The sequence below is a fragment of the Miniopterus natalensis genome, chromosome 1 (assembly GCF_054644295.1).
Source record: "Miniopterus natalensis isolate mMinNat1 chromosome 1, mMinNat1.hap1, whole genome shotgun sequence".
Classification (NCBI taxonomy): Eukaryota; Metazoa; Chordata; class Mammalia; order Chiroptera; family Miniopteridae; genus Miniopterus; species Miniopterus natalensis.
The window spans coordinates 75,289,202-75,306,709 of NC_142081.1; the positions used below are offsets into that span (position 1 = coordinate 75,289,202).

General features: G+C 36.7%; 1 protein-coding gene across 1 annotated transcript in view; it reads left to right on the plus strand.

Annotated features, from left to right (window-relative positions):
• Positions 1 to 755: 755 nt before the first annotated feature.
• Positions 756 to 17,508, plus strand: part of NUBPL (NUBP iron-sulfur cluster assembly factor, mitochondrial) — a 186,490-nt gene continuing 169,737 nt past the window's right edge. Inside the window, exons 1-2 of the mRNA XM_016209492.2 lie at positions 756 to 1,309; positions 4,903 to 4,937. Coding sequence (XP_016064978.2) covers positions 1,111 to 1,309; positions 4,903 to 4,937 — 234 coding nt within the window. The 5' untranslated portion in view covers positions 756 to 1,110. The remainder of the gene's footprint in view (positions 1,310 to 4,902; positions 4,938 to 17,508) is intronic.

The window sequence follows — 17,508 nt, forward strand, 5'->3', positions numbered from 1 at the left end:
CTTTCAGGTAACTGTCAGCAACGCAGCAGCAAATATCAACACAAAGCAGATTATTATTGTAGATCACGCGGGGGAGGGGGTAAAGTATTTAACTGTAGCAGTGTTTAAGTGACTATTCTGCGAAGTGCGAAAACTTGAAATCATTTTCAAGTTCCACTATTTCAACTTCTTTTCAGTTACGGCAAGTTTCTAAACTTTCTAACTCTCCTTTTTCTTGCTAAAGAAAAGAAAACCGGAATCTCCTATCTACCTACTCCAGGACTTCTGTGAGGATCAAATGAGACGAATTACGTGAAAACCCTGCACAAAGATTGGTTAAACACTGTAAAACGTTTGTGCCTGGCTACGAAGGAGACTATGACGGGTTGGGCTCTTGGGCTGAAGAAATGCAAAGGAGGCTAGTTGCTAAGGAGAGGACGCCGGGCGTTGCTACGTGACGTCATTACCCGGCGCCAGCAGCGGCAGTTTCCGGGCTGGGCTAAGGGGAGCCTTCGGCGCCATGGGGCCTTGGCAGCGTTTGCTGCTTTTGGGTGGGGTGTCGCTTCGGGGTGGTGGCGGGGCCTGTGCCCCCCCTGGGGGAAGCCGAGTGTTGGTTTGTCCGCGCCAGGTCCGTGGTGCAGCAGGGCGGGGGGAGGGCAGGACGGAGACGCCGGGGCGGCGGGGCGGCGGGCGCGCTGGGTGCCTTCCGCCGTCTCTCCCGGGCCCCGCCCGCTTGGCGGCTCGGGGGGACCCCAGTCGGCGGGAGGTCCCCGCTTTCCAGGCCGGCCCCCAGTAGGACCAGGCCGAGGTGTGGAGGGACATGAAGCAGATGATTAGGACATGGATGCGTGACTTGCACATTGCTTTCTCAGTGTTGGTTTATTTAGAAAATTGTTTAAGAGAAGGAAAACACGTGGAGGGTTTAACTCCGTGAAGAGGCGCTTCTTTTCCGTTTTTACCGTTAGGGTGTCTTGACAGATACATTTCAGCTTAAACAATGTGTCTCTACGATTGTGATCAATAGCAGTAGGCAAATAGCACTAACGGCCTCACTAGTAGAACTGAGCAAAATTGGACTGAAAAAGAAAGCCTACTTAATCACAAACTCCAAATTGTTTTTACATTGACAGCATGATAATGGCGATGGCTTATTTAAAATTTTTTTCTTCTTCTTTTTTAAAGTTATCTGGTGCTGAGAATGAGACCCTAAAACAGAGAAGAACACAAATCATGTCCCGAGGACTTCCAAAGCAGAAACCAATAGAAGGTGTTAAACAAGTTATAGTTGTGGCTTCTGGAAAGGGTGGAGTTGGAAAGTCTACCACAGCAGGTATTATAGGATATTAATCCTGATCTTGATTAGGAATTTATACCAACTGGCCAGTGCACAGTATTAAAATTAAAATTTTTTTTTTAAAAAAGTTAGCATTTGTGAAGTTCCTAATAGCTGGTTACTTAATAGCAGGAGTTGGTAGTGATTAGGAGCTTAGATTTTTGGAGCCAGACCAAAGTAGGTAGATAGTTTTTGGCTCCTTAACTGAGGAAAAGGTGGTCAAGTTGCCCATCAGATCCTCAGTTTACTTAACTGTAAAGTGGCAATGATGATAACCTTTTTCATAGGATGTTTATGTAAACTAAACACTTAGTCCAGTGTCTCCTACATAGTTAGTGCTCAGTATTTGGTTACTGTTGTTATTTTGAAAACATCTATTGACTCTAATACTAAATTATTTCTGTTCTGACGTTCTTTTCCAGTTTTTTTCCATGTACATATAGTTGTACATGTAGTTGCAATGAGATTGTTCACATTATTGTGGTCTTTTTTACTTAACCATGATATAATTTTCAGCATTTATAAAGTCAATGTAGATCTGATATTTGAAATTGCTTAAAAAGGTGGTAATATGATTAATATATAATCTAATTTTTATATCTTTTATATTAATATATTGAAGCAGAAATTTTTTTTATTTGTGGAGGCTCTTTTTAATTGACTGCAGATTTCATTGTGACGGAAATGCTGCTTTTCGTACCCATAAAAGAGTGCAAGCAGAAATAGAAGAGTTACCATCCAAGACTAATAATCAGATATTCCCAAATTTTTTCAAAAGAGACCTTTTATTTCTAAAAATTATTCCAGTGTAATAATTTTAAAGGGTAACATCCCTTTTCCCAATCCTACTTGACAGAGTATTAGTAATTTGGAGTCACAAAGTTCTCATGTCTTATTGTTGCCTCACATTTAATTTTCAGTCATTTCAATAGGAATGGCCTCTAATTTAGGTCTTATTCAAACTATCTTTTTTGCAATTGATTTATAAAAAATGACTACCTTATTATGTTTCATTTTGCTAATTTTGGCTTGGCTCTATACTGACAAGTTCTTTTAAATTTTGATTTTTTTTCAGATTATTAACCTAAAGTTGGGACATATATATACTTTAAAATCCTTATTTCCATTGAAATCAATGACATTTTGAAATAAGAAGTGCCAGGTACAGAGTTCTGTGACTGTCACTAGAGATCTTGTGTCTTGACTTAAAGCCATATTTAGTAATTACTGGGTCTAGTGGTTTTATAGTTGTACAACTAGCTACAAATCCAACTACATAGGGTTATTGGCTCAATTTCCCCCCATTTTTACCTGAAGGTAATTGTAGGAGAGTTTTTCAGATGTTTGAAGAAATTAAGATCTACCAAATATTGTAGTGATGATAGGTCCTTAATTTAGTATTTAATATATATTATTATTAAAAATGATTAGTGAATGTTCTTAATGAATTCTTGCTATTATCCTACACATTTTTGCTTTCCTAAGGGCCTACAATCCATCTATTTGATATTTTGTTTTTAAAATTTAGAAACCTTTAGTCTTTAGTTCTAGAATCCACCTCTTCCTGTTTTTTGAAATTCAGAATACATTTACCTGTTCTCTGGTGCATGCTCTGTGATTACTTGGACTGGTTAAAGGTGGAAGTTATTTTCATGATGATAGCCATGGTTTTGTGCAATGTAACTTACTGGGTCTGTAGGCTAGCATGTCTTTAAAACTGATTGTTTATTGCTTTTGGTTAGAAGATTATCTATTGCTGTGGAGTGTGATAGCATATAAACAGGTAAATATATGAGAAAATGCGTAGTGTATGTCACATAGTAGGTGCTTCAGTAAATTCCCTTCCTTGCTTTTTTCCTTTGTTAACATTATTCCATCTGCCACAAACAACTGGGCTATACTTTTTTTTTTTTAAATATATCTTTATTGATTTCAGAGAGAGGAAAGGAGAGGGAGAGAGAGAGATAGAAACATAAATGATGAGAGACTCATTGATCGGCTGCCTCCTGCACACCCCCAACTGCGGATCGAGCCCGCAACCTGGGCATGTGCCCTGACTGGGAATTGAACCCCGATCGCCTGGATCCTAGGTCGACACTCAACCACTGAGCCACGCCTGGCTGGGCTGGGCTATACTTTTTAATAATAGCTCTATCTGTATACATAAGCCTTAGAGATAGGTTATTTCTGTGTAACCCTGTTGGTATTATATTTCTTTCCCTTATATATTTATTCCTGTCCCAAACTATCTGAAAATACTTTCCATTTGAATGTGTATGCTAGAGATATTTTGGATTTGAATGGTAACATTTGATTAATACAGACATGCTCTGTGATCCTATTGTATAAATGTCGGAAGACCCTAACATGAAAATGAATTAATCTCTGAAAGTTTCTGCTTAAATGTTGGATTATGCTTAACCTATGATGTACCTGAAATTCAGAATTACTGTATAACTTATAAAGATTAATTTATTAAGTGCCTAGGTTAAGTACTTTACATACAGTATTTAATTTAATTCCCACAACAGTTATGAAATAGGAATTATCCTTATTTTATAGAGGAGGAAACAGACTTAGGGGGTAAACTATCCTACTCAAGGTTACACATTAGAAGGTGGTGGAACCCGGGATTTGAAGAAGGCCTACCCAGAAAGCTATGCTCTTAACTACTTTAAAGGAAACAATCTCAGCATCATTTATAACATTGTTCTGTGAGGAAATGTGACCCATAGTATGAGGGTCTATTTATCAGCCATAAAAACATCTTTATTGCTGATCTGAGGGTGGTTTTCGGACTACTACTTTTGTCCTTGCTAGTCTTTGGGATTCACTAGCAATAGGCAGTTTTCTGAACATGTTTTATTACCTTACCTTTTATCTTCTTCCTTTTTCTTTGCATAGTCGTTCAGCCATTCATATTCATAAGTAATTGTGAGTTACATATTTAGAATTCTTGTATTACCAGGATTTACTTATTTATTTATAAATGTGTTTATTGATTTTAGAGAGAAAGGAAGGGAGAGGGATAGAGAGCTAGAAACACCGATGAGAGAGAAACATCATCTCTTGGCTGCCTCCTGCACGCTCCCTATTGGGGATCGAGCCCAAAACCCGGGCATGTGCCCTGACTGGGAAGTGACCCTATGACCTCTTGGTTCATGGGTCGATGCTCAACCACTGAGCCACAATGGCCAGGCACCAGCATTTATTTTTAAAACGCAATAGGATCATACCCATTTTTACTTATTAAAAGCTAGATAATTTTTTGAAAATGTGTTTTTGAAAATAATTATATATACCATTAACATTGTTTTTAAAAAACTAAATGCATTATCTAAGCAAAATTGTAATAGATTATAAATGGATTATTTAAAATGTTAATAAGCATCTATTGCTTATGTTGGGATATTACTATTTTTTGGTTTTTTTCACTTCTGGAATTCTCTCCATGTTCTTGTATTTTACCAGTAAGGGAGATATATTGAAAATTTCTGTGCTTTGGTTATTACATTGAAAATATTAAAAGGCAAAATGAATTTTAGTAGAAGGAAAGTTACTAAATTTAATTACTTTTTTGTTTCTTACAGTGAACCTTGCACTTGCACTAGCAGCGAATGATTCGGTAGGTGTTTATTAATAGAAATATTAATTTATTAAAATTTTTTTTAAGGCAATGATAAAGAACATATTGATATTTTTTCATTTACTCTGTCAGAAGCTATTAATGTAGCTCTAGTCATTTGCATGTCTTTAAGGAACTAAAAAATCTGCTATAATTATTGCTTTTACTTAATAACACTAATGAAATGAAAGGGGACCGCTGGTCACAGAATTTAGGCAGCTAGAAAAAGGCAAGGAAATGGATTCTTCCCTAGAGCCTCCAAAAAGTATGTAACTCTGTCAGTATCATAATATTAGCTCCTTGAACCCATTTTGGACTTCTGTGATAATTTCTTACAGTAGAAGTAAGAAACTAATATAGACAGGAAGTCAATTTTCTTAATTCTTGAATTCCCAAGAATGCCTTTATTTTGCCTTTATATTTGATAGTTTGACTAGATATAGAATTCCAGGTTTAAAATAATTTCTTCTCACTCGGCCAGTGTGGCTCAGGGGTTGAGTTTCGACTCATGAACCAAGAGGTCACTGGTTGATTTCTGGTCGGGGCACATGCTCAGTTGCAGACTGGATCCCCAGTGAGGGGTGTGCAGGAGACAGCTGATCAGTGATGTTTCCCTCTCATTGATGTTTCTATCTCTTTATCTCTTTGCTTTCCTCTGTCTCTAAATTCAATAAAACATATTTAAAAAAAATAATTTCCTCTCTGAACCTTGAAAACAAAATTTCATTTTCTTCTAGCATGCTAATGAGATGTCTGATGCTAGTCTGATTCATATTGCTTTGTAATAACCTGTTTTTTCCCCTCAAAGTTTTTAGAGTTTTCTTTATGTTTTTTAAGTTTAGAAATGTCCAAATATGCATCTTGTTGTTGGCGTTAAATTTTTTTTACTTGCTTGGAAATTGGCCAAACAGTATCAAAATTTTTGTTTTTTTCAGTTTAGGACAAATTTTTTCGTTGATTACTTCTTGTGATGTGTTTGTTCTCTCTCTCCAGAAACCTATCAGGTAGATATGGACCTTTATGCTAGTTAATTTTTCTCTCATATTCTCCATTATTTTGTCTTTTATTCTGTGTTTTAGAAGATGTCTTTGACTATTTCTACACTGCTACACTAGGCTTTAGTTGTTATTTAGTCCTGATTTTTAAAAAAATTCAAAAGTCATATTTTTTCCACTTTTTCAGAACTATTTTTTATTTTCCAGTTGCTGTCGCTACCCACTTAAAAAAATGGTTGTATCATTTGTTTGACTCTCTGAGGATGCTAATTAGAATTAATAAAAAAATTTTCCTTTTAATGATCTCCTGTTTACTTAGCATGGTGGTTTTCATAATGTGGTCCTCAGACCAGCAGAGTCAGCATCACCTGGGAACTTGTTAGACATACAAAATCTTGAGCCCCACCCCATACCTACTGAATCAGAAACCCTGAGGGTGGAGTCCTGCAATCTGTGTTTTAACCAGCCCTCTGGGGGATTTTGATGCATGCTGAAGTTTGAGAACTATGGGTCTAGAGGTTTTTAAAACTCTAATCTGCAAATAGCACCTTTTTTTGTTTTCTAATGTTATGTTTTTTATTTAGTTGTAAACTATTTTTTTTCTCTTGTTTTAATGGACATTTGGAAGAAAAGAGAAAAATCATGTATGTTTAGAGCCAGTAATATATTAAAATTTTTATTATTGTTAGAGTACTTAGTTACCCTGGGGAAGGGACCCTATTTTCCTCAAAGAAGGGAGGAGACGGGAAATTCGGTGGGTGGGAAGGTAGATAAATTTGTGGGGATCTTTATTTTGGCTATTTCAGCCAAAGCTTTGAGTCTTAAGACAATGTGAAACAAGTATGTAATGAGAACTCAAAGGATAAAAAGAATATTAAAAAGAGGTTGATTCCTTGATGTTAAATGCTGCTAGTCTTGATGAGATGGTAACTCAGAAATTTCTTGTTTTCTCTTTCTGTTTTTTTTTTTTCTTCTTTTAGGGAGCAGGGATGAGGGCAGCCTCATTTTTAATGCTTTATATGGAATTGGCAACAAGGAGGGAAAAGCAGTAAGACTTTCTCTGGGTTACATCTTCAGAAAGTGTTTAGTATCCTTAAGTGTTTTTAAACATGTTTATGGAATCTTCCTTAGGAAGGTCTTCAGTATTCTGTGATCATGAGGAGGGTGTTTTTTTGTATTTTATTCTTTATTTTGTAGCCAAGTTAGTGTAGAAATTAAGAAGAAAGCAAGGAAATTTGAGTAGCACATTGTGATAACTCAAAGATAATCTGGCATAATACAGTATTTTATGATTGGCTACTGTCTTGTTGTCTTTAAGTAATTTATATATACTTAAGAAAGACCAATTTTATATAGCTTGTATACTTGATTAATAGTGTTTTTGATTAGGGATTAGCATGTTTGGCTGAAACTGTGATCTGCCAGTGGGCTATCTGCAATAGAAAAGAAGGGCTTTTTTATATAATTTATACATATCTGGCATAGTCTTGTACTCTGTTTATCCCGATTTAAGATTTTATTAATATTACACTTATTTAGAGGACATGTTTGGTCTTTAGGGGAAACTCAAGATTTCTCTCAGTCGTTCTATTTGCCTGAATTGGCAGAGATGGCTTAGGTCGTTAGACATAGTACGAGGGTGTGTTGCTTTATGGGGTTAAAAACTCCAGTTAAGATGGTGTCTTTGTAGCCTCTGTAATGATCTATTGCCGTGGAGTCTTGATTCCATGGAGCTTGTATTGAATCACCTGCTTCTCCTTAGTCTAACTATGTTTAAGACCTTGCTAACTTGTTTCTCCTATCTTTTCCATGGGTTGGTGCTTACCCTTTTTCAGCACTGGAGTGGGAAGATTAAATAAGATTAAGTTGTAGACCTAGGGGGAAACAGGTCCAGGAAGTTATTCATTTTACTTTTAATGTTGGCCTTACTAATCTCTAAACTGGATTGTGTAAACCCTGGATGTGGGAGGGAAATTTTTCTTTTCTATTTGTATTAATTTTTATCTTTTATGTTTTTTTATGTATGCTTTATAATTTATACTATATTAGCATAGAAGTTCTAATATAATTTATAAACAAATATATTTGAGGATATGTGCTTAAACATTTTTACTGTTAGAGGTGCACGATCAGAAAAGTTTAGATGTCATGGGCCTAGGAAAAAGGAATTTCTGGGCTGGATCATATGCTCAGTTCAGAAGACTACTTTGTAGATTGAGGCAAAGGCCTTATAGAAATAGGGTGTGGATTTTCCCTGCCTTTTCCTTGCTTTTTGTACTTTCCTTTGGGGATGTAGAAGTTAGTATTGCAGAGCAGAATGCCTGTCATGCAACTAAAAATTGCATCCAGTGGTGCGTTGGAGCTGGCTCATGCTTGTTTTGTGTGAGCCGATTGTTAAATTTTCAGGAGTTTTGCAAACCAGTTGATATCATGTTGTTAGATTGAAATAGGCCACGGTGGGAGTAATTAAACCATGAAAATTGGCAGATACTGAAAATCAGGCTCCCCATTCTGAGCCAGTTGTTAAACAATTACTGGCATACTGTCATGCATATTTATAATCATATTTCTTGATTTTTCTTTTTTCTATCGTCTTAACTACTCTTATTATGGATCTCATTCTTCTACAGTATAAATTTAATAAATGGTGAGAAGAGCACTCAGACTGTGAGAGGGAAACATAAAGGTCACCATTGATAAGCTCTGTGATCCCTAGTTAGTTCATTTCAGTTCAACAGGCTTTTGTTGAGCACCTATAACACTAATTGCTAGACACTCTGGGAATATAAAGAAAAATTGTGTGTGTGTGTATGTGTGTATCTGTATACTTGTACTGTGTGTATTTTGGTGGTGTATAGCTGAATTAGGTTCAATAATTTCTTCTGTGAGAAAATGTTAATTAAAGCAACACTTATGATTTTATTGTGCTTGATAACAGTAGACAAATTATGTACTGTTAAAGGTTTTATAATCTAGTGAAGACAGAGGATGATAAATGTCTTAAAATAATGAGATATGTTCAAGGTCAAATATAGTAGTGTATCTGTTCAAGATGACTAGCTTTTATTCCAAAGAAAAGCAGTCTTCTTTTTCATGAACATAATGATGTTTTGTCCTCACAGAAACCTGTAATGCCATGCAGGTAAGATTTATCAGTTTTACAGTCTTTATTGATTCTGCCCTATCCTTGTCCCATTTCATCAGCCAGCAAATGTCCTTGTTTCTGTCTCTGAACTATTTTTCCAAGATGTATCTTTCTATTTCCACTAGTCCTGCTCTAATGAAGGCTCATTACTTCTTTTTGGCTCATTCATTCGTTTATACTTCAAGTAGTTGTTGAGTGCCTACTCCGTCCCAAGCACCTTGTTAGAGGATACAGAAATGAATGAGACATACAGTCCCTGCCTTTGAGGAACTCACAGGCTGGAAGACCACTGCTCATGCTCAAATGTGCAGTACATGTCAGATTACTTTCACTAAAGCATTGTTGGAATTACATTATTCACCTGTTCAGACTCACTGCTCAATGCTGTGATGGTATTCAAGATCCTCTGTGATCTGGGTCTCATCTACCTTTCTGGGTTTATCTTCAGCTCTTCTTCTAAATGATCCTTGTGCCTTAGCCAGTCTGGGTTACCTGGTGTTGTGTTTGTACTTGATAGCTTACAGCCTTTCTTCTACACTTCTTTTGGAGCGTTTTCTTCACTTTTCTTCAGTTTTATATGTCCTGTCTTCCAGGTTTCCAGGTATGGCTGTACTGGTTATATCCTGTATAAGGGTACTTCCTGAGGGGTCGAGTGATGACAGAAATCCATGTGACCCTCTTCATGTGCATCTGCAGGCTGCATTCTAATTCACAGTGAGACACTATAAGCTAGCCTTGTCCTGAAGGGCAGCTTAGTCAAGTGCTCCATGAATTCCCCCCAAGTGAGGGTCGTTTTTCCACCTTGCGAAATCCTGTAGCACTGTTTATTTGTATTATTATTGCACCCATGCAGCCATTTTGATAGTTTTCATAATAATAAATAATGTAACTAACATTTGATGAGCATTTGTTATATGTCAAGCTATATCCTCATGACATGGTTCTTAACTCATTTACTCTTTATAGCAACCATATGGGAATAGATACTGTTGTGATCCCTGTTGTAGATAGGAAAGCATAAGCACCTGGAGGCTAAGTAGTTTGCCAAGGTCACCTAAGAAGTAAATGGCAGAGCCAAGATTTGAATGCCAGCCTAGGTCTTGTGCGTGTAACTACTTGCTATACTACTACTGTCTTAGCTAGATTCTTAGGATTAAGAAATGTGTTCTCTTCATCCTTGGCTGCTCTTAGCAGCTAGCACAATGTTTTATGACTTAGGAAATACACAATAAATGTGGATGAATTGAGTGCATAGACAGGTTTCACAGTATGTAGGTGCAAAGTTTTGTTTTTCGAGGAGTGATATGGGATGAGAGGGCTCATTGTGGCTCAGTCGCTTATACACTGTCCTTTTTGTGCTTCTTAAAAGATGGTGTTCTCCATGATTGTATTTAGCCCTCTTTTCATTTTATACTCTTTGTCCAGTAATTTCATCTTTTCCCGCTGCCCAGTTACTATGTATGTACCCTTATTCCAAATGCATTACAAGCCTGGATATCTCTCCTGGATACAAGACTGTCTGTCTAGTTGTCTATTGTAGATGTCCACTTAAGTGCTTCATGAGCATTCAAACTCAGCATGTGTAAAACCACACTTTTCTTCCCATGACTGTCTTTGTCTTATGGGGTTATGTGTTTCACCTAAATCAGTCGTCTTTTCCTGGTGTTTCTACCACTTAAAGCTTTCTTGAATATGTGCTCTCATTTCATTCCTTAACGCCACTGCCTTATTCAGACCCTTATATGGATCTTCTGTCAGGCGATCCCTACTCTCTCTTTTGCTTGCTATGATGCTTTGGGGAAAGGACTAATACTTCCCATATTATTTTAAAAGGGTTTGTTAATCTACTGTGCTAGTCTGTGATCCTTTTGGGGCAATGATTTTGGTTTTATTTCTTTTTTTAATCCTCAGTGCTTAGTCTGGTGATGGTACATAGAAAGCTCTTTGGAAATGTTGGTAATGACAGCGGAACATGTTAACTGAAGAGTGGTTGTGAACATACAGGGTGGAGCGAAAGTAGGATTACAGTTGTGAGTACGTAAAACAGTTTATTATTGTATTATTTGTTAATTATTGCATTATTTTCCATGGGAACAACTGTAAATCTACTTTTGTTCCACCCTGTATGTATATTTTGTATCTATTTCAAATTCTAAGTGTTGGATAAGTTGTCTGTAGTTTGTTCAGTGCTGAACTATGCCTTTTTTTCTGGAGAAATGAAATAATTAAAATCTAAATGGGATAAAATATTTCAAGTGCTTAGCACAGTGGCTGATACATAGTAAATTCTGAATCAATTTTTAGTATTGGTAGCTAAATAAAAGCTTTTTGTAAGTAATATTTCAAAATAAATGTTGATATGCATTTTACTTTACTAGAATAGCAAAACTTATTTTAAGTTTTTACTTATTTTTCCTTGCTAAAATGAATAATTAACTATAATTTTAATTGGACTTAACAATGGAAAAGGAAGCAGTATTATCTTCAAAGTACATTTCTTTGGTGATTTTTTTCTTTTTTACCATTGATGTTTAATTCAAATATTTATTTTTCCTATGATTATATAATGTCTTCACACTTATTCTTTCCAGACATTTTGCTTATTTTCACAAATTATTGAGTGTGGTTTTTTTTTAAACATAATTAAGATTATTTTAAGCCTTTGAAGTTAGGAAGAATAGGAAGTTTTAGTTTAAGATCTAGGTTTTGGTTTTTGAAAATTTCAACTATCTTGGAACAGAACATATTAAAACACTGTGGCCCGGCTGGCCGTGGCTCAGTGGTTGAGCGTCGACCTAGGATCTAGGCGATTGGGATTCGATTCCCGGTCAGGGCCCATGCCTGGGTTGCGGGCTGCAGCCAATCAATGACTCTCTCATCATTGATGTTTCTATCTCTCTCTCTCCCTCTCCTTTCCTCTCTCTGAAATCAATAAAGATATATTTTTTAAAAAAACAAAAACAAAACAAAACAAAAAAAACACTGTGATTTTCTTCATTAATAGTTATGTTTATAGCAGTTACTAGACTAGCTTTTTGGTGTTAGATCTGTGCTTGATTCTGGCTCTGCCTTTTGCAAGCTATATGACTCTTGCCTGTGCCTCCCTCTGGAGGGTGTGAGTATTAAAGGAGATAAAGCATATAAAACACCTAGCACAGTGTCTGGCACATTGTACATGATAATAAAAAACATAATAAAACATATTCTGTTTTATGTTTGTTTCTTATTTTTTTAAATTTTAGTTTTAAATTATAGTTTATGTTCACTGTTATTTTGTATTAGTTTCAGACGTACATCATAGTGGTTAGACAGTCACATACCTTACAAGGTGTTCCCCCCAATATTTCAAGTATCCACCTGGCACCATCCATAGTTATTACAATATTATTGACTATATTCCCTATGCTGTATATTTACGTCCCTGTGACTGTTCTGTAACTACCAATTTGTAGTTCTTAATCTCTTCACCTTTTTCACCCAGTCCCCCGACATCCCTCCCCTCTGGCCACCCTGTCTGGTCTTTCTATCTATGAGTCTATTTCTATTTGTTTATTCATTTATTTTGCTAATAAGAGCTATTCTTATTAGCTGTTATAGCTGTCCAAATGCCAGCCTGAACAATTGTAATCTGGAATTTTAGTTATGATGTGAATTTGGATTAAATACGGATGAAACTGTGTTTCTTATAATTACATATGGAAATCCTGATGTATATTACTTAGTTCAAGTTCATAAGGTTGGTGCTCAGTTTTTCTTTAATGCCAGTGTTGTAAAGGGAGTACACTACATTAAATTAACCAGTTCTTAATATTTTTTTTATTATAGCTTGGTAGTATATGCAACAGATACATTTCTTGTGAAAAAATAATTTGTTTCAATATTATGGTTAGCAATTTTTGAGGAAGGGAACACTATTAGTGTTTATAGTTATTTTAAAGCTAGAGGGGAGACTGGCGCAAGAGATCCAGAAGGAACAGTTGCAAAATCATTAATTTTTGCTTCTTTATATTCTTCAAGTCTAAGGCAATGTTTGGTAAGAAGTATGTTTTATAAGTGCATTTAAATTCACAAATTTTGACATTTACTGAGGAGAGATACAGACAATATATTTGTAATTAGAGCAAGTGTCTTTACTAAAACTAAGAATTTCTTTCAGAATAAGAAATGAAAATATTCATAATAGCTGATGAATAGTTTGCAAATACTTGATAATTGTGATGGCTACATGGAAGGTAATCAGTTTTATAGTCAATGAAAAGAATGAATAGATTTTGGTGAATTTTTTCTTATTCCTTCATATATAGGTTTGTTCATTCATTCATTCATTCATTCATCAAACATTTATTGAGGGCCTGTCATCTCCTAGTGCTCTGCTTGTCATGGGGATACAGAGTTGAAAAAGGCCTGCCTCTGTCCTCATTCTTAATTTACAGACTGAGTGACTATTTGGGAGATTGTCATTTCCATTTGGAGAAAGGATCTCTATGTGACTTGGTGATTTTTGACATGTCTCCCGTCTACTTCTCATTTACCACAGATGCTCTTCAGATCTTTCCCACTCCCAAGCCTTTTATACTATTCCAGTTTCTTCACTCCCAGCCCAGGATCTTGCTTCTTATTCATGAAAAAATGGCTTTTCATTGGTAACTTATTTACTGTTCTCTCCCTTGATCACGTGTATGTGTCTATAGTCATCATGACCTCCTTACCCTCCTGCCTCAGAGAAAGAGATATCAGACCCGATCCCTCTACCAGGATTCTTGATCTTTCATTTCTTACCTTTTCTAGGACTTCGACTCATAAATTCCTTTGGGTTAGCTTCAGTTTTCCTTTACTGATCCCTTCCCCTTGGTCTGTAGATTTAGTCATCTCACTCATACACACTGAGAAATAGACATGTGTATTTGTTGGGTGGTGAGTAAATAAATCAGCAGATCTCTTTTTAAAACCCATGGATTCTCTCAAACTTCTTCCGTCTGTTCCTTTCCCATTATGGACATACTTGAGAGAGCAGACTACAGTGGCTGTGTCAGTTTACCCAGTTCTCATTTATTTCTCAGCTTCTGTAAGTTGACTCCTTATCACATGCTGTGGAATTTCCTCTCCTAGTTACTGAGTATCTGCCAAATATATGTATTTGTTCCCTTTCTCTTTTGAATCTACTTGATTTTCTGCTGCATTGGATAGTGCCGACACCTTAGAGAATATTTGTTTGGCTTCCACATTATTCCGTCTTGATTCCTGTTTCTTACTCTGACCCTTTGAATTTTCTCTACCTCTTTACATTACTCCATCCCTGTACCTGCTTATTTTTCTCTCTCATGCTTATATATCCTCTCTTTGTCTTCTTAAATGGCTTCTTCAGCGACTGTCTCTTTTCTAAAGTCTAGACCTTTATTTTCATTGTTTACTCAAATCTCCGTTTGGTGTTCTGTAGATATGTCAGATTTAAATGATCAAAATGGGACCACCATAGTTTTCTCCCTCCCCCAAACCTTTATTCCCTAATAATTCACTTACATGTTGCCATCACCCGTTTTCATTATCGATGTGTAGCAAACTACGCTAAACTTAATGAGGTAAAGCAACAACCATTTTATTATGCTCACAGATTCTGTGGAACAGGAATTTGGGCAGAGCACAGTAGGGATGGCTTTCTCTGTTCTACGATGTTGAGGACTTCACCAGGGAAGACAAAAATGGCTGGGGACTGGAATTACATGGAGCACTTCTCTCACATGCTTGGTGGTTGGACTGGGATGATCTGAAGGCTGAGTTCAGCTGGGGTTGTTGTTAATTGGGATGCTTTCCATGGCCTTTCCATGTCACATGGGCTTCCTCAGCATGGCAGCCTCAGTGTGGCTGAATTTATTACATGTGGCTTAGGACTCCAGGAGTTAGTGTCCCAGTGAATGAGAAGGAAGCTGTATGGCCTCTTGCATTGAAGTACTCAAGTGTCTTCCAGATTTAAGGGGAGGAGACACAGACCTCACTTCTTTTTTTTTTTTTAAATCCTCACTGAGGATATGTTTATTGAATTTTACAGAGGGAGGAAGGAAAGGGAAGACAGAGAGAGAAAAAGAGAGAGAGAGACAGACATCGATGTGAGAGACAAACAGATCAGCTGCCTACTATATGCCCTTCAACCAGGGATTGAACCTGCAGCCTAAGCATATGCCCTGACTTGAATCAAACTCACAACCTTTAGGTGTATGAGCGACACTCCAACCGATTGAGCCACCTGGCCAGGGCAAGACCTCACTTCTTGATGGGAGGAATATAAAAAAATAATGTTGCCATGTTTAAAGCCACCACATCAGATTTTCTGATGTCCTATTTAGAAATATTGATATCATTTTGTCTTTCATTTCGGTCATCCCACTTCATTTTATATAGCAATCACTAAGTGCTGGCATTTTTAAATTTGAGAATTATCTCCTTTTCTGTATTATTGTGAACTTAGGTAAGAATTTCATCACCTTTCACTTTAGAGTTTTCTGTAACCTCTTAATTGGTCTATATACTCTCTACCTAAATTTACATTCTGCATTTGACTTTGCTTTCTCTGCTCCTTTGCATTGACTGTCTTCCTTGCCTTCTTTGCCTAGCTCCTTTTATTCTTCAGGTTTTATTTTGTTTGTCACTTCCTCTGTGAAGCCTTCTCAGTGGTTTCAAATAATGTCACTCTTTTGGTTCTGTTCACATAAGAAATCATTCAAACTTGTGAAGAATTTTTGTGAGTTTATTTGAGCCAAACTGTTGACTATTGCTGGAAAGCCAAAACCTCAATGGACTGAGCTCATGCTCTGGAGAATGGCAGTTTTGCACTTTGTTTTATACATTACAATCAAAAGAGGAAAGGTAAATGGGTTACATGAAATCCATTGGTAATAGATTAGGGAGGCAGGAGAAAGCAAAGCGGGGAAACCTTTGGGATTGGATAAAAAGTAAAATGATAGACACACATTTATTTATTTATTTTTTAAGTATATCTTTATTGATTTCAGAGAGAGAAGGGGAGATAGAAACATCAATGATTAAGAGAGTCATTAATCGGCCACCTCCCTCAGGCCCCCCACCGGGGATCGAGCCCGCAACCTGGGCATGTGCCCTGACCGAGCAACACACACTTCTTTTACTTAGATGGGTGCAGGATAATTAACAGACAACAATTAATTCAGTAACAATGAAGGGATTTGTGATTTCCACAGACTGGTGCCTGTGCTTTGAGGAGTCTGGAAAAAGTAAAATTACTTTGACATTCCAAAGATATGTTATTGTGGATACAAAAAGACAATAGACAGGCTCAGTTAAGGTAAAGATTGACCTTTGTTAGGGAAGATACTAGCCTAGGACATGACTACCCACCATAAACTGCTTTTCAGTTAAAATGTTTTAATTTTAGACCATCCGTTGTGGTCTATAAAATTACCAAGTAGGGTCACCATGCAGGCCTTCCCTGAGCTTGTCAGGTTTAGCATGTGTCCCTTTTTCGTCCACAGTTCATATATTTATCACCTGCCATTAGAATGATTAGCTTGCATGAGATCATGGACTGCATTGTAGATCATCTGCCACTATTGTCTGGCCTATTATGTGTTCAGTAAATGCTTGTTAAGTTTGAATGAGTTACTGGGCTTTCTCAAATGTCTATAAAATTACCAAGTAGTCTTTTTTTTTTTTTTTGCCTTGGGAGAATTATGCTTAGAGAAGCTTTCAAATAAGGGAGTTTAGATTCTGTGCTTCAACTTTTTTATTTCAGTTAAAACATAACGGCTGGGCGTGGCTCAGCGGTTGAGCATCAACCTAGGATCCAGGAGCTTGCGGTTTGATTCCCAGTCAGGGCACATGTGCGGGTTGTGGGTTCGATCCCCAGTGGGGGTGTGAGGGAGGTGGCCGATCAATGACTCTTTCATCATTGATGTTTTTCTCTCTCCCTCTCGCTGAAATCAATAAAGATATATTTAAAAAACAAACAAAACCATATAAAAAACAAAACCCCAAAACTTATATTTGAAATATTACTCTTATGTGCCAGAAAATTTGGGGAAGTGGTCAAGTATTAGATTTAAAACAAGCTTTGATAAGATTAAAGGCTATGAGAATAAAGTTGAAATCAGAATAATATAGTGTTATTTGGTTGTGGCATTTTAAAGCTTTAAATTTGGCCTTGAATTATTTCACGGATTTCATTCCAGCCTCTTTGTTTTTGGTCAGGAACATGAGATAGGTCAGTTTTGGCAGTTGCACTGTGTGAAAGGGCTGGGGTCAGCACTGCTGTGCAGAAATGGGTCAATGAGTGTTCAGATGAAAGAGAAAAAACTTTTTATTAAAGAGTCTTTATTTATTGTTAGTGTAATAAGACAAAATAATTATAAGCTTGAACCTCTTACCATGTTCTTGCTTCCTCGAACTTCATCCCTCAAATGCT